This window comes from Chenopodium quinoa, unplaced genomic scaffold (assembly GCF_001683475.1).
Source record: "Chenopodium quinoa cultivar QQ74 unplaced genomic scaffold, ASM168347v1, whole genome shotgun sequence".
Taxonomy (NCBI): Eukaryota; Viridiplantae; Streptophyta; class Magnoliopsida; order Caryophyllales; family Amaranthaceae; genus Chenopodium; species Chenopodium quinoa.
This window is the reverse complement of record NW_018744093.1, coordinates 1,714,209-1,734,186: the sequence shown is the minus strand read 5'-3', so window position 1 is coordinate 1,734,186 and position 19,978 is coordinate 1,714,209. Positions and strand designations below refer to the sequence as shown.

General features: G+C 34.8%; 1 protein-coding gene and 1 pseudogene across 1 annotated transcript; both read right to left on the bottom strand.

Moving 5' to 3' along the window:
• Positions 1-2,446: 2,446 nt before the first annotated feature.
• On the bottom strand, positions 2,447-3,112 carry LOC110692198 (putative F-box protein At1g67623). Its single transcript, XM_021869198.1, has 3 exons — positions 2,982-3,112; positions 2,726-2,891; positions 2,447-2,632 (listed from the first exon to the last, which is right to left on the bottom strand). The coding sequence occupies exons 1-3, from the start codon at positions 3,110-3,112 to the stop codon at positions 2,447-2,449; spliced, it is 483 nt and encodes a 160-aa protein (XP_021724890.1).
• Positions 3,113-8,309: 5,197 nt separating this feature from the next.
• Positions 8,310-18,114, bottom strand: LOC110692125 (annotated as a pseudogene).
• Positions 18,115-19,978: the final 1,864 nt, after the last annotated feature.

Genomic DNA, 19,978 nt, shown 5'->3' with positions numbered 1-19,978 from the left:
CTATTTCGCAGTGAAATGGTCATAAAGTGTTGGAGGACATATAGTTTCTTCATCATTCCTCTCTACTTAATCTCCCAAATTTTTTTCCCCATTTAAATTCGGAATTACCAAAAACAAAAATGTCTGAACCTAATAATCAAGCATTGTCACCTTTAATTGTTAATCCGTTTTAGTTAATCCATTTTTCTGAATTGTACTGTAATATTATCAACATTTCCTTCTTTTTTTTAAAAAAAATACGTATAACTATACTATAAATTTATTGTAATAATTTGATTAACATTAATGTTTGTGAATTTCGAAGTACTGTCTTTTGTTTATTTCTGATTTATTTTCCCCAATATTCCAGAATTTTTCCTGATAATCGGATTGTACAGCACAACCTTTCAGAGATAAGAAAAATCGGTAAACCTTGCTGTGATGTTTGTAAAATCACCTGCACAAGCAATGATTGTCTTAAAATGCATTTGGGGGGAAAGAAACACCAAAAGAGCTTACGAAAGCTCCAGAACCCGATTCCCTTATTTACTCCAACCAAAGATGCTGCTAAAACACCAGTTCTAGTGAGTAACAATGCACAACACAACCTTTCAAAAAAAAGAAAAGTCGAAGAACCATGGGGTGATGTTTGCAAGATCGGGTGCACAAGCAATGATTGTCTTAAGATGCATTTAGTGGGAAAGAAACACCAAAAGAGCTTACGATTACAACCCCATTAATTAATAATTTCTCCACTATTGCTGATCTCAGTGCTATCCCTCACCCCCTTTAGCTCTTTCTGGTTGTATTATATTTATCTAGTTGTCTGTTTTAAAAACAATATTAGAAGTGTAGTAGTATGGTACATTGGTGGGACTATGTTAAGAGAATGCATTTTGCATATAAGCTATTCTGTGGACATTAGGATGTAATAGTTATTAAGGGCTTTGCCCAACAATAGCATGCTTCTTGCTGTGTTTATAAAGTTTGTTTAAGATTAGGACCGGATTATTATTAGCAATAAACTAATCGCATTTGTTCACAAATCATGTGCTATTTCAATAACTAAAAATCTTGTGCAGCACTCTCATACTAAGCATATTGATGCACGACATCATTTTATAAGAGATCATGTTGAAAAAGGTGATGTTTCTATTTCTTTTATCTCTACTACTTATCAATTAGTTGATATTTTCACTAAGCCTTGAAGTGAAGAACGATTCAATTTGTTCGACTGGAGTTGGGGATGCTAAATAATCTTCGTAGAGGGAGTAAAGGCACAATCTACATATCTTATTTTTTATTGTGAGTGACCGAGGGGCACGCTACACAGTATGTCAAGGCCTTGACCCTTATGTCACGTCCTTGATATACATCGTCAATAAATAAATATTGGAACAGCATATTTGGTGAAAATTCTGTAAATATCTTTTAAAATATCTTTTTAAATTATATTTTAAATATAACCGATTACAATTAATCTCCATATTTGTCTTAAAACATTAGAATTTCCTAAAACATTATGTATACCTATACATTTGGGTAATTTTTGTACCACTTTAGACACGAACATACGAAATTGTTCATGGTGGTATAAGAGATATATACAAAATTGTACCACTTTTGACACGGTGGTACAAAACCCTCCTGTTTTGTACCACTCTCGAAACATGGTGTTACCCTTTTCAATTTCGTCTTTGCTTGTGAAAGAAGTGGAGGGGGGAGGGACTGAATTTGTTTTTCCTACTTGCCCAAGTTTGAAACTATGTTTTTCTGGTATTTGTACTTTGGAAATTTATTTGGGTGATTTTTTCACTTTAGACACGAACATACGAAATTGTTTAGGGTGGTAAAAGAGAATGGTTATTTGTTGTTTGAACATGTTTCGGTGGTATAGCTTTTGGTCATGAACTGTACCATTGGAATCTTAGTTTCATGTATTGATAATTGAGGTGGTTACAGTGTACATTTTCATCATATGCCGGGTGAGAGAGAGCAGATGTTTTCAATTCAATATTGGATCTGTTTATGTGTCCTGAGCATTTGCACATTATACACACTAATAGGTTTGTTTGATCAATACTATATGGTAAACTACACTCTGTTTGTGTGCGTTGTTCCGAACGGCGAAACATATCATTATGCGCAACCTGAACACAAAGTTAACAAATCATAATCTACAAGTTTGAAAAAGAAATGTCATTAATACAGATCATATGCATTACACAAGACCGGTGAGTAGACCACGTAGTATTTCATAAAATACGCTTATTTCCCTAATGCATTTACAAGTCATACAAGATATTGTACTTTCCGCATCCTCGTAGTAAAGAGGATCCCATGGGTTTAAGTTCTTCTTATGCTGTAGTTTTTGTTTGCAGAATATTTTCGGTTGTGGCATATAATGTACAATCATATGATTGTGCATCCAATTTGAAATCGCCATCTCACGTAACTTCCTTCTGCACTAGACTATCCCTGCAGATCCGATGCTGTTAATAGTGTTCTCCAAAAGCTTAACACCCCTTTCTTCTTCTCCGGTGTATATGTATATGAGGCTTACTACATATGCTGCCACTGAATTCTGCAACTCCGTTGCTCTTTCCAACATCGTCAAACCTTCGTCTACCACCAGGGTGTTGAAGTATTGTCGCTACGGTAAAGAGAAATGCTAAAATAGTGACTAGAAGTCTACAACATAAATTCTAACGAATAAAATTCACAATAAATGAGAAAGAAGACGTACAAATCCAAACTCAAGCAGAGCTTCAGGATGTTCATTCTCCACGCACTTCATGAAGAACTTCTCCGCCGCTTGTCGGTGTGGCCACGATATTCGTGCTTTAATCCAACGGAGGTGAATTTGTTGAAGGACCCCTTTTTCTTCGGCTATCCGTCGTAGTCTTTTACAACTATTATCAAGTTATACGACAGAAATTAGATTATTACATTCTCTGTGTATGTGATGAGAAACAGAGTGCATGTTGCAAGTATAAGCCTACCTTAATTTGCACCGAAATAAATCAGCAGGAGATGACTTAGCAACGAAACTTAGAATGGTCGCCAACACTTCTGACGGAAGGATGTCAACCATACATGTTGTAAATTTTCGCCTTTTCACTTCTACTTCCATTTTTGATTTTTTTAGACAGGAAGATCACTATGTTCGAATAGAAGGAAGTTAATATTTTTGCAAAAAGTGTTTGACACATAAATAGACTTCAAAGTGACGGTTCACCTTCATGCATGGGAGTGGATGTAGTGGTTTGGGAGTTGTGATGATGATGGTGGATAATTGAATTAGTGGGGAGATTTATAAACCGGCGAGGATTTCTTGGAAATTGTCAATTAGAAGTTACGCATGCATATATTAATTAATGGTACATATCTTACGCAATAAAAATACCAATAAATGTACCACTATACCAAGATTTCTAGATGGACAGGGTAAGTTATTAATATATCTAGCACATAATTTAAATGGAAGAATTTGTCCTATAAAAACGGAAATATTGAATGAATAGATCGCAAATTATGAGATTTTACTATTTCTTTTTCTTCTTTTTCCTTGTGGGAAGATATTGATAACGGGGAAAATGGTTTCATCATTTGCGAATACAAATTTGTTTTGTGCTTGTACCCCAAAAAATCATTTTGGCTCGAATCATTAACAGAAAGAATCAAATGATCCTGGTGATACATTCGAGGAATGAAACGTATTACAATTAGTTAACTATATTTCTTGTCACCCGAATTTTCCAACAAAATCGCTTTATTTAAACTCTGATCATATGACAATGAACCACTGGAAAAAGAAATGGGTTATACCTCTTTAGAACGGTACAAATGACAATGAATACTAATAACTGTTACTAATAACTAAGTCGTCATAGTACACTAGAACCTTAGTGATTTGTAATTCAGGACGTCCGGATATTTACGATGAACGTGGAGCACTGTTGGGAACTCTTCAACGGCAGTGAGCGGTTCAGTACCATTTTATGCCGTAACACCTACATGTACCAACAATAGAGTTCTCTTAGTGACTAAATCTTATTCCTTCAATTCTGTCTTTGAATCAATGTAGGTTGTTAAACCATTTTACCAATCAAACGTGTCAAGTTTGAGGTACGCCTTGTTATTTGATCCAGGGTACCACTAAGACAACATACATACCACTGTATTCAAGGTGGTATAAATCCACTTATAGAATGAACCACTATAAAAGGAATTGGATTATTAATAACCAGGGTGGTACAAATACCTGCAGCGTAGGAGAACGTTTACATCACCCAACTAGTCAAGTTACTAATAACTAATTACTAGTCAAGTTTCTAATAACTAAGTCATCATGGTACACTTGGGTGATTTGTAATATTTTGTAATTCCAGACGTCCGGATATTTACGAAGTACACTTGGGTGATTTGTAATGATTGTAATTCAGGACGTTCGGATATTTACGATCACCGTATAGCACTGTTGTTGGGAACTTTCAACGGAAATGAGCGGGTTCAATCCCATTTTTTGGCGTTACACCTACATGTACCAACAGTAGAGTTCTCTTAGTGACTAAATCTTATTCCTTCAATTCTATCTTAGAATCAATGTAGGTTGTTAAACCATTTTACCAATCAAACATGTCATACGCCTTGTTATTTGATCCAGGGTACCACTAAGATAACTTAGGTACCACTGAAGTCGAGGTGGTACAAATACACTTACAGAATGAACCACTAAAAAAGGAAATGGATTATTAATAACCAGGGTACCTGCGGCGTAGGAGAACGTTTTGCGTCGTAGGAGAACGTTTACATCACCCAACTAGTCAAGTTACTAATAACATTTTACTAGTCAAGTTACTAACAACTAATTCGTCATAGTACACTAGAATCTTAGTGATTTGTAATTCAGGGTACCACTAAGACAACTTAGGTACCACTGTAGTCTAGTGTCAATAGGTAGGTATCTTTGAAGATTCTGCCAAAGCCTTGGGTTTGAAAACAGTTAGTGTCTTAATTCACTTTCAATGTAATATCTTCAATAGGTAGGTATCTTTGAAAATTCTGCCAAAGCCTTGGGTCTGAAAACACTTAGTGTCTTCATTTACGTTCAATGTAATATCTTCCACGATCTAATCAACAAAATTAACATAAATTATGGATCCAAATACTCCTAAAATACCAAAGCGCCAAACAAAACGCTAACACAAAAAAAAAAAAACAACCAAAAAATTACCCAATTATCCTACATCATGAAAATTGTCTTCAAACTCCCCCTAATCACCCACTAAACTTAACCTTTACCTTAAACTTAAACATATTGTGTAGATTACACAACTAAACATAAACAAACCAAGCTAAGCCCAAGGATCGTAAAACTGGTAGGACTGGGCCGCCTGTAAGCATCTGAATCGACTGAGCCGCTGTCGTCATCATAAGCGGGATACTCACCTCCACCATCATCAGAGCCAGAAGACCAGCGCCCTCCATGACCAGTTTCAGAATCATCTTCTTCATCATCTTCAGCAGCTGCACCCCCATCCTCATCCCCATGTTCATCATCTTCATCTTCATCTTCTGCATCTTCGTCATCCTCATCATCTTCATCGTCGTCGTCCTCATCATCTTCATCCTCATCATCAGCATTCCCCTCTTGATTCTGGTCCTCCATCCCCTCATCACCATTACCATCATCAGCACCATAAACACCCATAGCACTACCCTTGTCCTCCTCAATAATCCTCTCAACAAGTTGGTCATTTCCAACAGCCGTGTCATTTCCGGCATAACCTGGCATTGAACGGATTGCGTGAATTTCCTTCTGAAGGCATGCAATTCGCTGTTCCCGAAGCTGGTGCAAACGGGCCGACAAAACCCTCGCTTCTTCTAGCTTTGCCGTATGTAATGCTCTAATCTTAGCTACTTCTTCTATCTTTATCTTCTCCTCTACATTGATTTCGTCCAACTCTGAGTACAACTTTTCAAGATGCCTTTTACCTCAGTCACATCCCAGTCAGCCATGGTAGCTTCTCTGACAACCAGAGACAAAATTGAAAGGGTAAATCCATGTTTCTAAATTGGTACAAAACATGGGGTTTTCGTACCATCATGACTAAAGTGGTACAATAATCTCATCCATTTATTGTACCACTATGAACAATTTCATATCATTGTGACTTTAGTGGTACAAAAATCGCCCAAATAAATTTACAAAAATCATAAACCCAACATTAATGGTTTAAAAATTGGGCAGAAAGGAAAAACAAATATTTCAGTCCCTTCCCCCTCCACTTCTTTGACAGGCAAAGACAAAATTGAAAGGGTAAATCCATGTTTCTAAAGTGGTACAAAGCAGCGGGTTTCTGTACCTCTGTGATTAAAGTAGTACAATTTCATCATTAATATCATGTACCACCCTGAACAATGTCACTGCATGGTTACTATAGTGGTACAAAAAGCCCCCACATAAATTTCAAAAATTCATAAACCCGAAATAATTAGTTTCAAATTTGGGCAAAACGGGATAACAAATAATTCAATCCCTTCCCCCTCCGCTTCTATGACAGCCAAAGACAAAATTGAAAGGTTAAACCCATGTTTCTAAAGTGTTACAAAACAGGGGATTTCTGTACCACCGTGAGAAAAGTGGTACAATTTAATCATCCAATTCTTTTACCGCCTTGATCAATTTTGTATAATCGTAACTAAAGTGGTACCACATGCAGAACGATATCAAAAACACCAACAAAAAGGAAACTACCAATAAAACCACAAAGTATAAAAAACAAATAACACATTATTACAGAGAAAAAGCAGGAAACATAATTAAAGAGTCCCAAACCAGTAAACGACTATTAAGAAATAGGAACATACCTTGGAGCAGAATTCACTTAGCGTGGTTTTTTTGAGGTTTTTTAGACGGTTTTAAAGGGGAATGAACAGGTGTTTTACTCTTCGAACGAAGTATGGAAGTAAAATGAATACGGTGATGAACTATGGAATTAATGGTTTCAATTCTCGAGGGGAAGTAATGATGGCGTTTCATATAAGAATTTTAATTATACAATTTCACTGTTGTATTTTTTTAATTGGGAAACCTTACCAATTCCTAATTGTATCAATATGGGTGTGGTAGTTATGTGTAATCCCCGGAAGTGCCTCGATGATGTTTGAAAATCCCAATTAAACATTACATCAAGGATCATAATGAAAGTCGTAATTAAACATTCAATCAACTAGCTCATGATTTTTAGCTAATGGTGTTAGGTTGTTGGTGTAACATCAATCAACTAGCTATTACCCATACGCTATCAACCTTTGCACAAATAGAACTTTTCAGCGACTCAGAAAAATGGGAAAAAGGATTCCCCAAAAATGGTACAAGTGAAGGAGTAAAAGTGGGACCAACCAACACATATTCAACCCCATCGTACTGAAAAAATCGGAAATAAAACCCTACAAACCCTCCAAACCCTAAACCCTAAACCCTTCAAACCCTAATGGCTAAACCCTTACATATGATCAAACGCTGCAGGATTAAATTTTTATGCAAATCTAGTAATGTAACTACTTTTTGGAAATTTTAGTCCGCCTTCTATCTAAATTATACATTTAATAATTGACATTATTTCGCTTAAATAAAAGCTTTTTAGTTGATTGAAGTTGGGTATGTGGTAGTTGAAGTAGTGAACCGTTCATGTATTACTATCTACTTCAGCATCGAAAACCAAATGTTACTGTTCTTCTCGCAATGATCGTAGTGTGCCATTCATTGCTCCTTTGGATGATTACATTGCGCAAGTTGATCGAAGTTCCGATGCTCCAGTCATTGCTCCTGTAGTTGTTTATATTGTCCAATTTAAAATCATGTAACGGTATTAGACAATTATTGACTCGTTCATAGTTGAACTAAGCACCGTTGTTGGTTACTTTCCCTCGTCGTCATCTAACGTGGTTAGATTTATCTAATCTACTAGATCAGAATATACTTTTAATTTTTTCACAGTGCACTAGTGTGGTACATTTTCTTTGATTTAAGGATGCATAATAGAAAAGTAGAGCAATTAATTAAATATGGAGAAAATATTAAAAAAAAATATGTTTCAAGATGAAATTGCATTTTCATGGAAATTACAATGTTAATTCCCAATTACACTTAAAATTTACTCCGTTACCACCATTAATTACAAACTACCAAATAGGTAAGAGTATAATGAGTATATACAGTGTTAAAAGGAGACATTTGAGTTTTTTCACGAGAAACATTATAATATTTGTGGAACTCTCTTAAATTGTAACATGCAATGTTTATGGAACAGAGGAAGTATTAGTATATGTCAATGTCATAAACATTGTATGGTATAAGTATTAAGTAAATGTGCAATAATTGAGTTGGCAAGTCCACAAACATACGAAACTTTTAGTCATTGCCCCTTTAATTCTGATTTCTGAACCTAAGTACAAAATCTGTTCTAACTACAAACCACATACCCAACTTACAAGCTACAACTATACCAGCTGATTCCAAAAACTGGCTCTAAGCAATAAATAATCTGCAAGAGAGTAGGATTTAGCTAGCTTGGTCTATGAACTACTCATCTCTAAACAAAGGAGAGGACGAAGATTCCTAGGCTTACACAAAAAAATTGCTCAAAAATCAGAACACTGTCTCATCTGCCCCAGCATTGCTCATCTTCTCAACGTCTTCCTGCGATAAAAGGGTTCTCTTACCACTGGCGCTAGTCTTATCATATGGTTGAGCCATCTTTCGGAGAAACTGCAGCAGACAAAAAATTCTCTTATCCACATAAGAATATGCAAGGATTGTAACAATAGTTTTGGAGATTATGCTAGTTACTCCATACAAAACATGTAAATAAACAATCAATCAAAATGGCACCTCTCTTGCTATGTGCAAAGCCATATCAGTGCTCAAATTAAGGTAGGCATCACGTAGGTGAGATAATATCCATCCAGGCAGCTTGGAGCGCTTATCATGCCGACTATATCTGCAGAAGAAACCAACAAAGAATTAATCATTTTAAGACTCAGCAAAGTTTTAATCATTTTGGCACACATCCTAGACAACATACAGCACCTACAACCATATCACAGTTGAAAACATTATATCATAATTAACAATGCACTGTTGCCAACAACTGCTTAATGGATTTTAAATCTGCAAGATTATGGAACATACTCGTTTTGATCTAAGGTGTGCTTAATTAAGCTTGCTTAACTCGTCAAAAAAAAAAAAGGGATTGCTTTGAAAGAAATAGACATTTGGAATGCTGTAATTTTGATGTCAGAGCCATTGTATTTAATATTTGGATTCCAAGCATAAAATTATGTTAACAACATTAGGACTGTATTTTCCTTTGAGCAGACCATATAGAATTTTAGGTATCTGCTGATCTTTTAACAAAACAGAACAAATCAAATTTCTAATTGCGAGTACAGTAACAAACCTTTTGTCAGCAAATATCATCATTCCGTAATCAGCCTTTGAACGAATTACTCTGCCCACACATTGAGCAGCTTGTCTCTGGTAAAGAACAATTGAATTAGTCCAATAGCTAAAAGCAATCAATACACTTATTAATAATTAAAAACAATAATTCACGAGGCAATAGCAGTACCAAAGCATCAAAAGTTAGAAATTCCCCTTCTTTTATCTGAAAAGTGTCCCGCAAATATTCCAGTCGAGCAAGTAATATCCTGCAATGTAAAGATCCAACAAGCTCAGATTATTCAGCCTCAATTGACGACTAACAATGCTACAAAGATGACATGATCCCACAACATGAAACATATAATTGGTAATTGCAACTTTGAAAACAATTCAGCTAATCAGATATTGTTTGGTTATCTCAAAGGAAAAGGGATAACCTGAGTTTAAAAAATACAAGGAAAAGAAATAACGAAAGGTAATGTAATTGGTTTTCTTGATTGAAATAAAGTCATTCCCTCTTATAGTCTTATGCCCCCAATGCATGCAAAGTTCAACATCATGTATAATATATGAGTTTCAGCATAAAACACATGGATACCCTCATTCTTTCTCCAGTTCCCTCAATGTCTCCTCTTGTGTTCTAATGTCTCTCGTCCCACGTAAAAGCCAGAGTGTAAACAACACTGCCTTTCATCCATCACCAGGACCGTCTTACAACAGGTAGCACCAACCTTTTTATCCTCACCCCCTCTCTTCCTACTCTTCCACTTTTTTTTTTTTTTTTTTTCCTGGCACCAACCCTCCATGTTCCTGCCTCTACTCCTGCTTCAAGCTTATATTTGGGAATCATCTGACCTATGATGGTTAATTTTCATACAAGTTCCAAATTTATGACTCCATGGCCATAACAACAGCTAACATTTTATATTTATTACAGATTATTTTAGAGAATTGATGGCTGCTATATGCAGTGGTGATGTAGGTTTTTTTTGAATATTAGTTGGTTCTCATGGTTTTGTGGTGAGGTAAGGGCTAGTGATGGCATGGGGGAGGACATGAGTCAACAAGTAAAGAGATGGGGAGAACAATGGTGGAAGAAGGGACTAGCACAGGCAAAAACTAGTTGTGGTGGTGTGTCATGACTTAAGAAACTTAAAATTAAAATAATAATTACCAAAAAGATCAAATTCCCAGGGAGTTAGGTTCAAATCTTAGGGCTTTAGGGGTTTGGATGGTGGTCCTCACACTTTACAAGCCTTGCATATTTCCTGAACAAAATCACACCAGGAATGAGGGTGAAGTGATATCACAGAATTCAAACAAATGTAAAACCAAAAACTTTGGACGAAATGCCCCCTTAAAATATTACGGAGAAGTTCCCAACACGAAAGACAATAAATACGTTCCTTGGTATTCTCTCTATTACCTCTCTCCATCATCTCTTCTATTCTTCCAATCATAAAAAATTACTCCTTTTATCTGTATATGTTGATCACACTTTTATGAACTTGAAATGTAGAGAAGAAGGATGATTGTGGGAGGGGTGGGCTCTATAACACTAGGAGGGCGAAAAAAAAAAAAGATATAAGTATATGACCAAATAAGGAAATAGAACAAAGACATGAGGTTAGTACGAGGTTAAGGTTAGCAAATTTACCAAATAACCATCACCCCTCAGGCCCTCCCCATCCCCCCCTCACCCCAAAAAAAGAAAAAAAAAAAATCCATCAATTATGATCTTCAAGTATTATCTATTCTGTTAGTATGGGGTTAAGGTTAGCAATTTACCACCTTGGGGTAAAAAATAACAATCTGCTGGTATAGTTTGCGGTCTTTGTTTCATGCGTGGTGGGGTGGGGGAAGTTGGTAACACTAATCTCCAAACTCATTCGTGAGCATAAAAAACCCCTGGTTTTTTCTTCTCTTTCTCTTGTTTTTTACACCTTTTTTCTATTATACCTGTTAACAAAAGATCTAAGTTAACTCTTCTACTTCTCTTGTTTTTATACACCCTTTAACTTAGGTAACAAAAGATGATTGGGGACCAATCTTGCTACCACTAGGAAGCTTATTTAAAGGACAGTAGTCATACTTATTGCTTTTCTTGGAAGCATTGTGCTGTTTGAATGAATATTAAGTCAGGTAAGGATTTCATAAACTTCTAGATGTACCCAACACATTTACTAAGAGAAAATGAAGTGCCGAAGTAAAATAGGCCACTATGAAGTAATATCAATGTACCCTTTGTTCATATCTTAATGCACCAGTTCTCTATTGAAAGTAAAACTTATAATTTTGGACCATAAATTCTCATCAGTATATAAGAGAAAACATAGGCAAGTGTGAATCAGAAACCTCTAATATGTCTTTTCCAAGAAATCAGCTTTATAGAATTTTATCAATGCTTAATTAAAGATGTTTATGGTAAAATTAGTGCATCGAAGACAGTGAAAAAGCAAATGGTGCAACTGTTTTGAAATGGGGAAAGTGGTTAGTTTGGACAGTGTGAAAGACTGAAATGTCAGAGTTGGGGTTTTACCTAGTAATTTTAGCACTGAGAAAAGGTGGAGGTTATGATTAATCAAGTGGGAAATGTCTAGGATGCATGTTGGACAGCTGAGATAGATGGGTTATTATTGGCTGGTTTTGGTGATATGAGGTGGTGATGGAGCAGAAGACTTTAACCTGAATTTTGTAGAACTGATATTATTTTTGTTGAAATAAAGGGCATGTTCCCTTCACCTTATTTTGGCTGAATTGAATTTATTTTTTCTGAAATTAAATATATTTACTGAAATTTAATTATTTTTATTAAATAAAACTCATTTCACTAATTCTCGATTAAATTTATTCTTTTTAATTACTAATTTTTACTTATTAAAAATTATTTTTGCTGAACTTAAATTACTTTGACTTAATATTATTTGAATAAGGTGAAGAGAATAGGGTTTTAATTATTTTTGCTACACTTAAATAATTTTTACTAAACCTAAACTATATATTCCAATTAAAACTTGTAATTATTGATTCTCTATCATATTTGTTCCTTTAAAGTTGTTGATTCTATAAAACTTATTTTTAATGAACTAAGTTAAATTTTGCTGAACTTAACTTAGTTTTGCTGAACTAAACTTAGTTTTTGAACAACCCATCCATCTCAGCTGTCCAACATGCAAGTAAAACTAACTACTAGTAAAAATTAAGAATGTCTGATTAAAACATATAGATAAAACTTAGAACATGTGAATACGAATAAAAACTTAGAACATATAATTAAAAATCTTAGAACACAAGATATAATATTTAGAACATGTCAGTAATAATTAAGAACATCTAATTTAACTCCTTTAAGATTTTGAACATGTGAATAAAAATTTATAACATACGAGTAAAAATTTAGAACATAGAGAGTAACCTCACAAACAAAAGTGTTATCTGGTAAAGCAGAGTCTTCCCCTAAATATATATGGAGGGATTCTCGCAATAGCCTTCCCTAATAAAGAAAAAATATGCAATCTGGTGTTGTGGATGCATGCAAAGGGAAAAGTTTTAAATGCAATAGGTAGTAACAAGTTGAAACACCGAAGGGAACAAAGCCACTCACTTGCTCAATGTGTACTGGAAAGGAACCCCATACATGATCACTAGTCTGCCATAATGTCGATCAAAATCTATACCTTCAGCTACCTTTCCCCTGCAATAAAAGTGAAGTATGCAATAAACATCTCAGATTTTATCATAACAAGTCAGGTCATTGTAAACTTCTCAACCTCTTGATTCTGCAACAGAACATACATTAAACAATATTTTGAAAATTTTCTAATACAATACCTTCCATAGGTTATTTATATTCAAAAGTATTCCCTACGTTCTTTTTTATTCGACTCACTTGCAATTTGTGTGGCCTCCAAAGCACGTGTTTGACCAACAATATTCTTAATTATGTTTCCTTTGCCTTTGTCAAAAAAAAAAAAAAAAAAGTTGGAAACTATTCATTGAAAACTCTAACAAGATCACACATGATAATTTTTAACTTGTAAAAAAGTAGCCAAAGACGGACAAAGTTTTTTTTTAATTTGTCCACATGAATAGTAAGTAAGTAGAACAAATAAGAACGGAGGAAGTACAAAATTAAAGGTGGTTAATGACTATCTTTCCAAATAATTTTTAACAGGCAACATTTTTCTTCTCTGTCATATATTCTACATGTAAGCAAAAAAAACATGACAAAACAAAAACCACACGCGCACGCTCACACACAATCAGGATTCAGTAAGCCTGTGTGATTTTCTATGCAAACTGCCAAACTGATGCACAAGTTTGACGCAAGATTTCTTAGCCAATGTGTACGAACTCGTTAATATGTGTGGTCATCCCCTATCTGAACTTGCTAAACAACCTAAAAAAAAAGCCCTGATCCTCTTCCCCAGCCATGAGCAAAATTTTCAAAGTATCTGATATAAGATGCAACAAAAATAATGATCCTGCACCACTGTAATGTTGTTACAAAAATGCAACAAACAGAAATTCCAAATAAAGCCAGAGGATAAAAATCATGAAATATATATGCCTTAACATGATGGACATTTAATATTATGATTGTTTAATAAGAAGAAAAAATTATTACGGCTAGAAAATCATCAAGCACATCTTACCTTGCAACAGAGAAAAAGACAGCACCTCTCCCACAATCACAAGCCTTGCGGTAGTTGTCTAGAGCCAATGTAGTTTCAACAACATCTTGAGTTTCAATGAATACAAGTTTATGCTGCATTATATCCTGCAATAACAAGGGTTTGAGAAAATATAAAATACCCTCAAATACAATGTAACACAATACTGACATATTAGATATAGGCCATCCAGTATCAACAAATCAAATCAGCAGAATAACTAGATTGAGAAAGAAATCTGATTATGCGATGTATATTACAAAATTCGATGCTCAGACGTCATCTATACCTTTAGAATACCGGTTTCATTCCAAGTATTAACAATGGCATCCATGTATGAATAACTGACAAAAAAACACACAATTCCATCAGGAACAACAGAAACCATTTCTAGTAATAGCCTTCCATAGTTCCTTGCAACACCTGGATCACTTCTCATATCGTACTTTGTGCTAACTGGAAGTTGATCACTGAAACAAACATACAAGCTATATATGTCAATAGCAAAAAAGGCATCTACATGTTAACCAGACTTATATAATGATAACTCAAAATTATAACTGAGGGTACAAGGTCTTTAAACTTCACACAACATTCAATCAGAAACTCAAATACAAAAATAAGATGAAAATCCAAGATTAAACCTTCACCTTCCACGTGTTAGGACCATTGGACATATGCAATCCCTTGTAAAGGACATAGTAAAACTTCGACAGACTACAGGATTGAAATTCAGAAGGCGTGGGTACAGATCTATAGGGCTCAGAGTACCAGAGGTGATTACAACTGTTTGGAAGCGTTCAAATAAAGGCCTAATAGCAAGTGAAGCATCATGACAACTCAGCTGAAAATTCCATTTCAAAGCACAAACACGTATTATAATGAGCAAATAATGAGAAATTAATATAATGATACAAAAGGTAAGCAAATATATATAAGAAAGAAACACCTGACAAAAATTTGGGATGTCAAACAATAACAGAAGCAAAGAGAGGGGAAAGAAACAGTCTTTTTATTGTTTATAACAAGCTGTAAGCTATATATCATATCAGAGTATGTCAGTCTAAACCAACCTGCAGTATGGGGTCAGGGATATGAGGCATTCTCTCATCATAGGGTTCAATAATGATTGAGAAGCCCCTGGCATATGTGCCCACCAGCGTTGCAAAATCACAAATAGTCTGAATACTTAAGAACTCGTCTGTATCAGTTATTTCAAGGGTCATCATCAGGGAATGTAGGCGATCATAACAAAATTTTAAGGTTTTTTGGTCAAGTCCCACTTGTTGATTTAGGGACGCTACAAAAGACACAGGCGACTCCTTTTCAAAATTCTCACTTTGCAACCGGCTTTTGATATATTGCACCAACCTACGCAAAACAGATAGAAAATGCTCAGCTCGGCGAATATTCCCTGGTACTGCTTCTTTCAGAATATCCTCAGGCAGAGCTGGGTTGGAAAGCCAAGTATCGCCAACTGTAAAAGAAAATTGTTACAGAAAATGCATAATGAATTAAACGAAACTTAAGAAACTGCCAACTCTAGACAAAAATAGCAGAAAATTCAAAACAGATGCCTATATAGCACTGACATACTTGGTAAATTTCCCCTTTGGGCCAACCCTTCAACAAGGCGATTATATTCTGCACGTAGTTTCCCAGCATCTGTGGCCTTGAACCTACCTACCACATCAGATGAGTTAATATTAACTCATAAGGAATCTTTCCTTTCCACATAATATAATTCTAACATCAAATATACACAAACTGTAAACCTAAATCAAGATGCAGAACTTTTTCACTGGACATCATCAAATGCAAACATGCAATTTAAGGAACCTACAAAGAAATTTCTACCGCTAATAGAAAACAATTTGTTTATTCAAATATTACCAATATAACAACCACTTACCAATATAATGGTAATGGTTTTCGCAATACGTTTTCAAATTCATTTTAGGATATTAAAATTTATTAACATGCCAATTTATTCAAATTTTTGCCTGATTGTTGCCCAGATGGAAGCGTTAAACCAATGTCTGGGAGTCAATTTTCTAATTTGGGTACGTGAAGTGAAAATAAGAGTACCTTGCTGATATTTTCAATAACCTTTCTAGGATATATCACAGAAAAATCAAAGAAAATGAAGCAAATATAAAAGTACCTTTCGATCTCTTGAGACATCCTAGAAATATTTCTGGTCGCACCTTCAAGAGTTTGCCTTCTGACACTAACACTAAGAGCCTCAATGCACACGTTGTCAATGTTATGAGCCTCATCAAAAAACAACCACAGACTCCCGCTGCATCTCTTTTGAAATAATCCCAGCAACTTTTGGATCAAGTAGATATTGGTAACTGTAAACCACAACATTTGCAAATTGCACCATATGGCGTGCCAGGAAATACGGGCACCATCCTTTCTGCTTGCCAAATGCTCTCAGGTCCTGTAAAGTATATACACCTGGGGCAAAATTGCCTCTGAACCCGACTTCTCGTAATCCTCAAAAAAAGGAGCAAGTAGGGATATTAGGATTTTCTACAGCTAGAGCTCTAACCCAGCTCGCTGTAAGCTTCCTACAGCCGCATCAACAGAGTCTCTATTTTCAGCAGAGACAACAGCTGGATTAATACAAAGATTTTTGCGGGAAGAAAGCCCAAGAGCAAGGAGCCGAGCTGAGGACCCAAGTGGAAAACCTGATAGTCATGGAGTACCTTTAGCTCAGCTAGTGTTTTTTCCATTTCATGAACCGTACGAGTGCAGTAGATGAGTTTAATAGGATTTGATGGTTTTGAAAGAGCATAACTGGTAATGAGAGATAAAAGTGCAATAGTTTTCCCAGTGCCAGTGGGCATCTCCAGCAAACAGTGGCCCTTTGCATCAAGGGCTCGTTTGAGTTCAACCATGTAGGAATATTGCTCTGGATAAATGTTATCATAGGGGAAGTAGACTGTAATGTCTTCTATTTGGAACTTCATGCTACCCTATGCAACTAGTGGCGGCTCCAAGGTTAGTTCCACTTGGTTCAACTGAACCCCAAATCTGATAGTTTAATCAATTTGAATCTTAAACAGTTAGGCAATAAAAGAATATAAGACAAAGATTATTTATATGACTAGTGATTGTGTTCGATGTCAGGAAAAGTTTGGAGGGATGAAGTGACAATAGTGGTTAACGGCCAAAAAAAAAACAGAGTAGGAAAAACAACACAAATTTTATTATCGTTCCACAAAAAATAATAATAGAAAATCACTTCCAACAAACAAGAAATAAGACTCCCTCTGTTGTTTTTTAAGTGACACATTTTCCTTAAACCTTTGTTTTTTAAGTGACACACTTTCCCTTACTGTAACATTCTACAAATTTTTTTTTTTCTCATACAGAAAAAAATGTGTTATTTGCTAACTAAAGACTTAGAGAGGGACTTAGTTTCAACAAGCTAACACGCTAAAATTAGATTTAAGATGGATGTTTTCCCTGATTCTTCATATCACTACAATGAGTCAGACGGACAAAAAGTTTGGCACGCAGCACAACAAGATCAATAATATCAACTTTCAATTGTCTATCAAGTTACAATGGGAAATGTACATTATACACTACAACTTGCAAACATAATCCCCATTTCAACAACATATTAAAGGTTGCTTTCCCTGATTCTTCATATCACTACGCAGGCCCGTCCCTGAGGCAGGGCAGGAGGGGCCGCCCTAGGCCCAGGGAAAAGAGATTTAATTTCATATTGAATTATCTCGAAAAATACATAATTTTAGGTATATTTGATTCAATAATCAAATTACGCTCATAATTTTCTTTTCTTTTGGATATGATGTTTCATAATCTAAGAATTTACGAACCCTAAACTTAAACACTGATAATTAAATTAGATTAGATCAAATATAAACCCTAGATTGTGAAATTGATGTGATGGTAACAACAACAAACAACTTACCTTAGAAGCTGCTTCAATGGGGGATACAAGAATTAGATTCAACGGAGAACGCTTCAATGGAGAACGTTGAGTGCGCTTCAATGAAATAACTCAGAAAGGTAGGAAATAGGAATGGAGGCTTTTAAAAGCCATGACCCGCCATAGTTATAATATGGGTCTGATAAATAAATGGGGCGGATCTGATTGTCTAATTATGACACAGGTGGGTTTATAAAGGTTTTAAGTAAATATGTTTTAAATATCAATAATAATAATAATATATAACTTTATTATATTATTATTTATATACTAAAAGACACACCAGCAAATGACACGAGTCATTTCTTGGTGTATCCTTAATTGTTATTTTTTTTGAAAAAAATAAAATCAATCATAGAATAAAATCTTGTACGAAAATAATTTATTATATATGTTAATAACAAAGATAATTACTTTAAATATATAAGATTTGATTTACCTTTTCACACAAACATTTATGACTATAATAGAAAATATTAATATGATTTACGACATATAATGATTTACTACACGAGAGTATTTATATTTTTTTTTCCGTAAAGTTGTTTATTTATTGATTAGAATTTACAATAGAGTAGTGCATATACTTTTACTACCCTTTGAATGATAATAACCCCGCTCTTTCCCTTCTCTAAGTGAAAATGAGTTACTGTATTAAATTATTTTATTTTATTTATAGAAACATTACTATTTACTACCTTAATATATAAAAATTAGTTAGACTATACTTCATAATATTAATATAAATACACATAAAAATCTCATGAAAATCAATATTACAGTATTATTTATTGCCCTCATCCCAAAACATGTTGATACTATATATAATCATATATTTGAATACAATATCTACACATCAATATTTCAATTACTTAATAGACGATTTTATTACTTTGTATTTAAGAATATCAAATTATTTAATTTATACTTATTAGATGTATCCACTTATCTTTCACATTTTAATCAAAGATTGTCCATGTGTTTTTAGATTTTTTTTTTTTTTGTTTTATTGTTAAAAATAACCAATTATATTGAAAAGTTGATATTAATTTTTTAAAATTGTCGTGCATTGCACGAGACCTAACCTAGTTTTTAATATTTCCATATACCAAAGCTTGTATCAATTATTTGTAAGTTTTTTAGATTTTTTTTTTTTTAAAAAAAACAGCTAAAATTACACTAATTAAACTGAGTTTACAACAAACGAAAGGACAGTAAAGTAACATAAGTTACTATTGGCATAAGAAGCCCTTACACAATACCAATTAAGGTCATTAATGATATTTACCTTTAAGCTATTACAACGAGTGAGGACAGCGCATAATAAGGCTTAGCAATATACATTTAAACATGCGATGGGACTATTGATAGAACAAGGGAAGTTGGTGATGATGTTTCGTGTTGTGCAATGTATTTTCTAACATACAACTAAAAGTCTATGAATGTTGCTGAAATGACGGAGACAAACCCAAAATCAGTATGCCTTACCCTAAGGGACCCCAATAATTCAAATGAATAAAATTTTCTTGAGATCTATGCTTCATACATGTCAATCACATTTCTTGCGATCTAACAAAACCATATCTTATGGGAGTTGTTAAAAATCGCCCACAATTTTCTACTTAAAGCCAAAAAATTTTAAAACTTTGACACTTTTTCCCTTTTTTTAATTTTTACCCAAAACGAAATTTTTCTCTCACCAAAAATGTGGAGCAGCACTAGATCGCCGAGGGACACCGAAGAGCCGTCATCGTCAGCGAGATCCACCGGAGAGCCGTCATCGTCGCCTGAAAACGAGGTACTTTGCGTTTAAAAATTACGAATTGATGGCGGACATCTGGCCAGGACGCCGTCGTCGTGGTGTGGCGCCTGGCCGGGACGCCACCACTGTGGAGGTGGCGCCTG

Coding starts and splice junctions, on each gene's coding strand:
- LOC110692198 (XM_021869198.1), bottom strand. CDS start 3,112: ATGGAAGTAGAAGTGAAAAGGCGAAAATTTACAACATGTATGGTTGAC. Junction 2,892..2,981: donor TTATTTCGGTGCAAATTAAG/GTAGGCTTATAC, acceptor ACTTGATAATAG/TTGTAAAAGACTACGACGGA. Junction 2,633..2,725: donor CTCTGCTTGAGTTTGGATTT/GTACGTCTTCTT, acceptor TCTTTACCGTAG/CGACAATACTTCAACACCCT.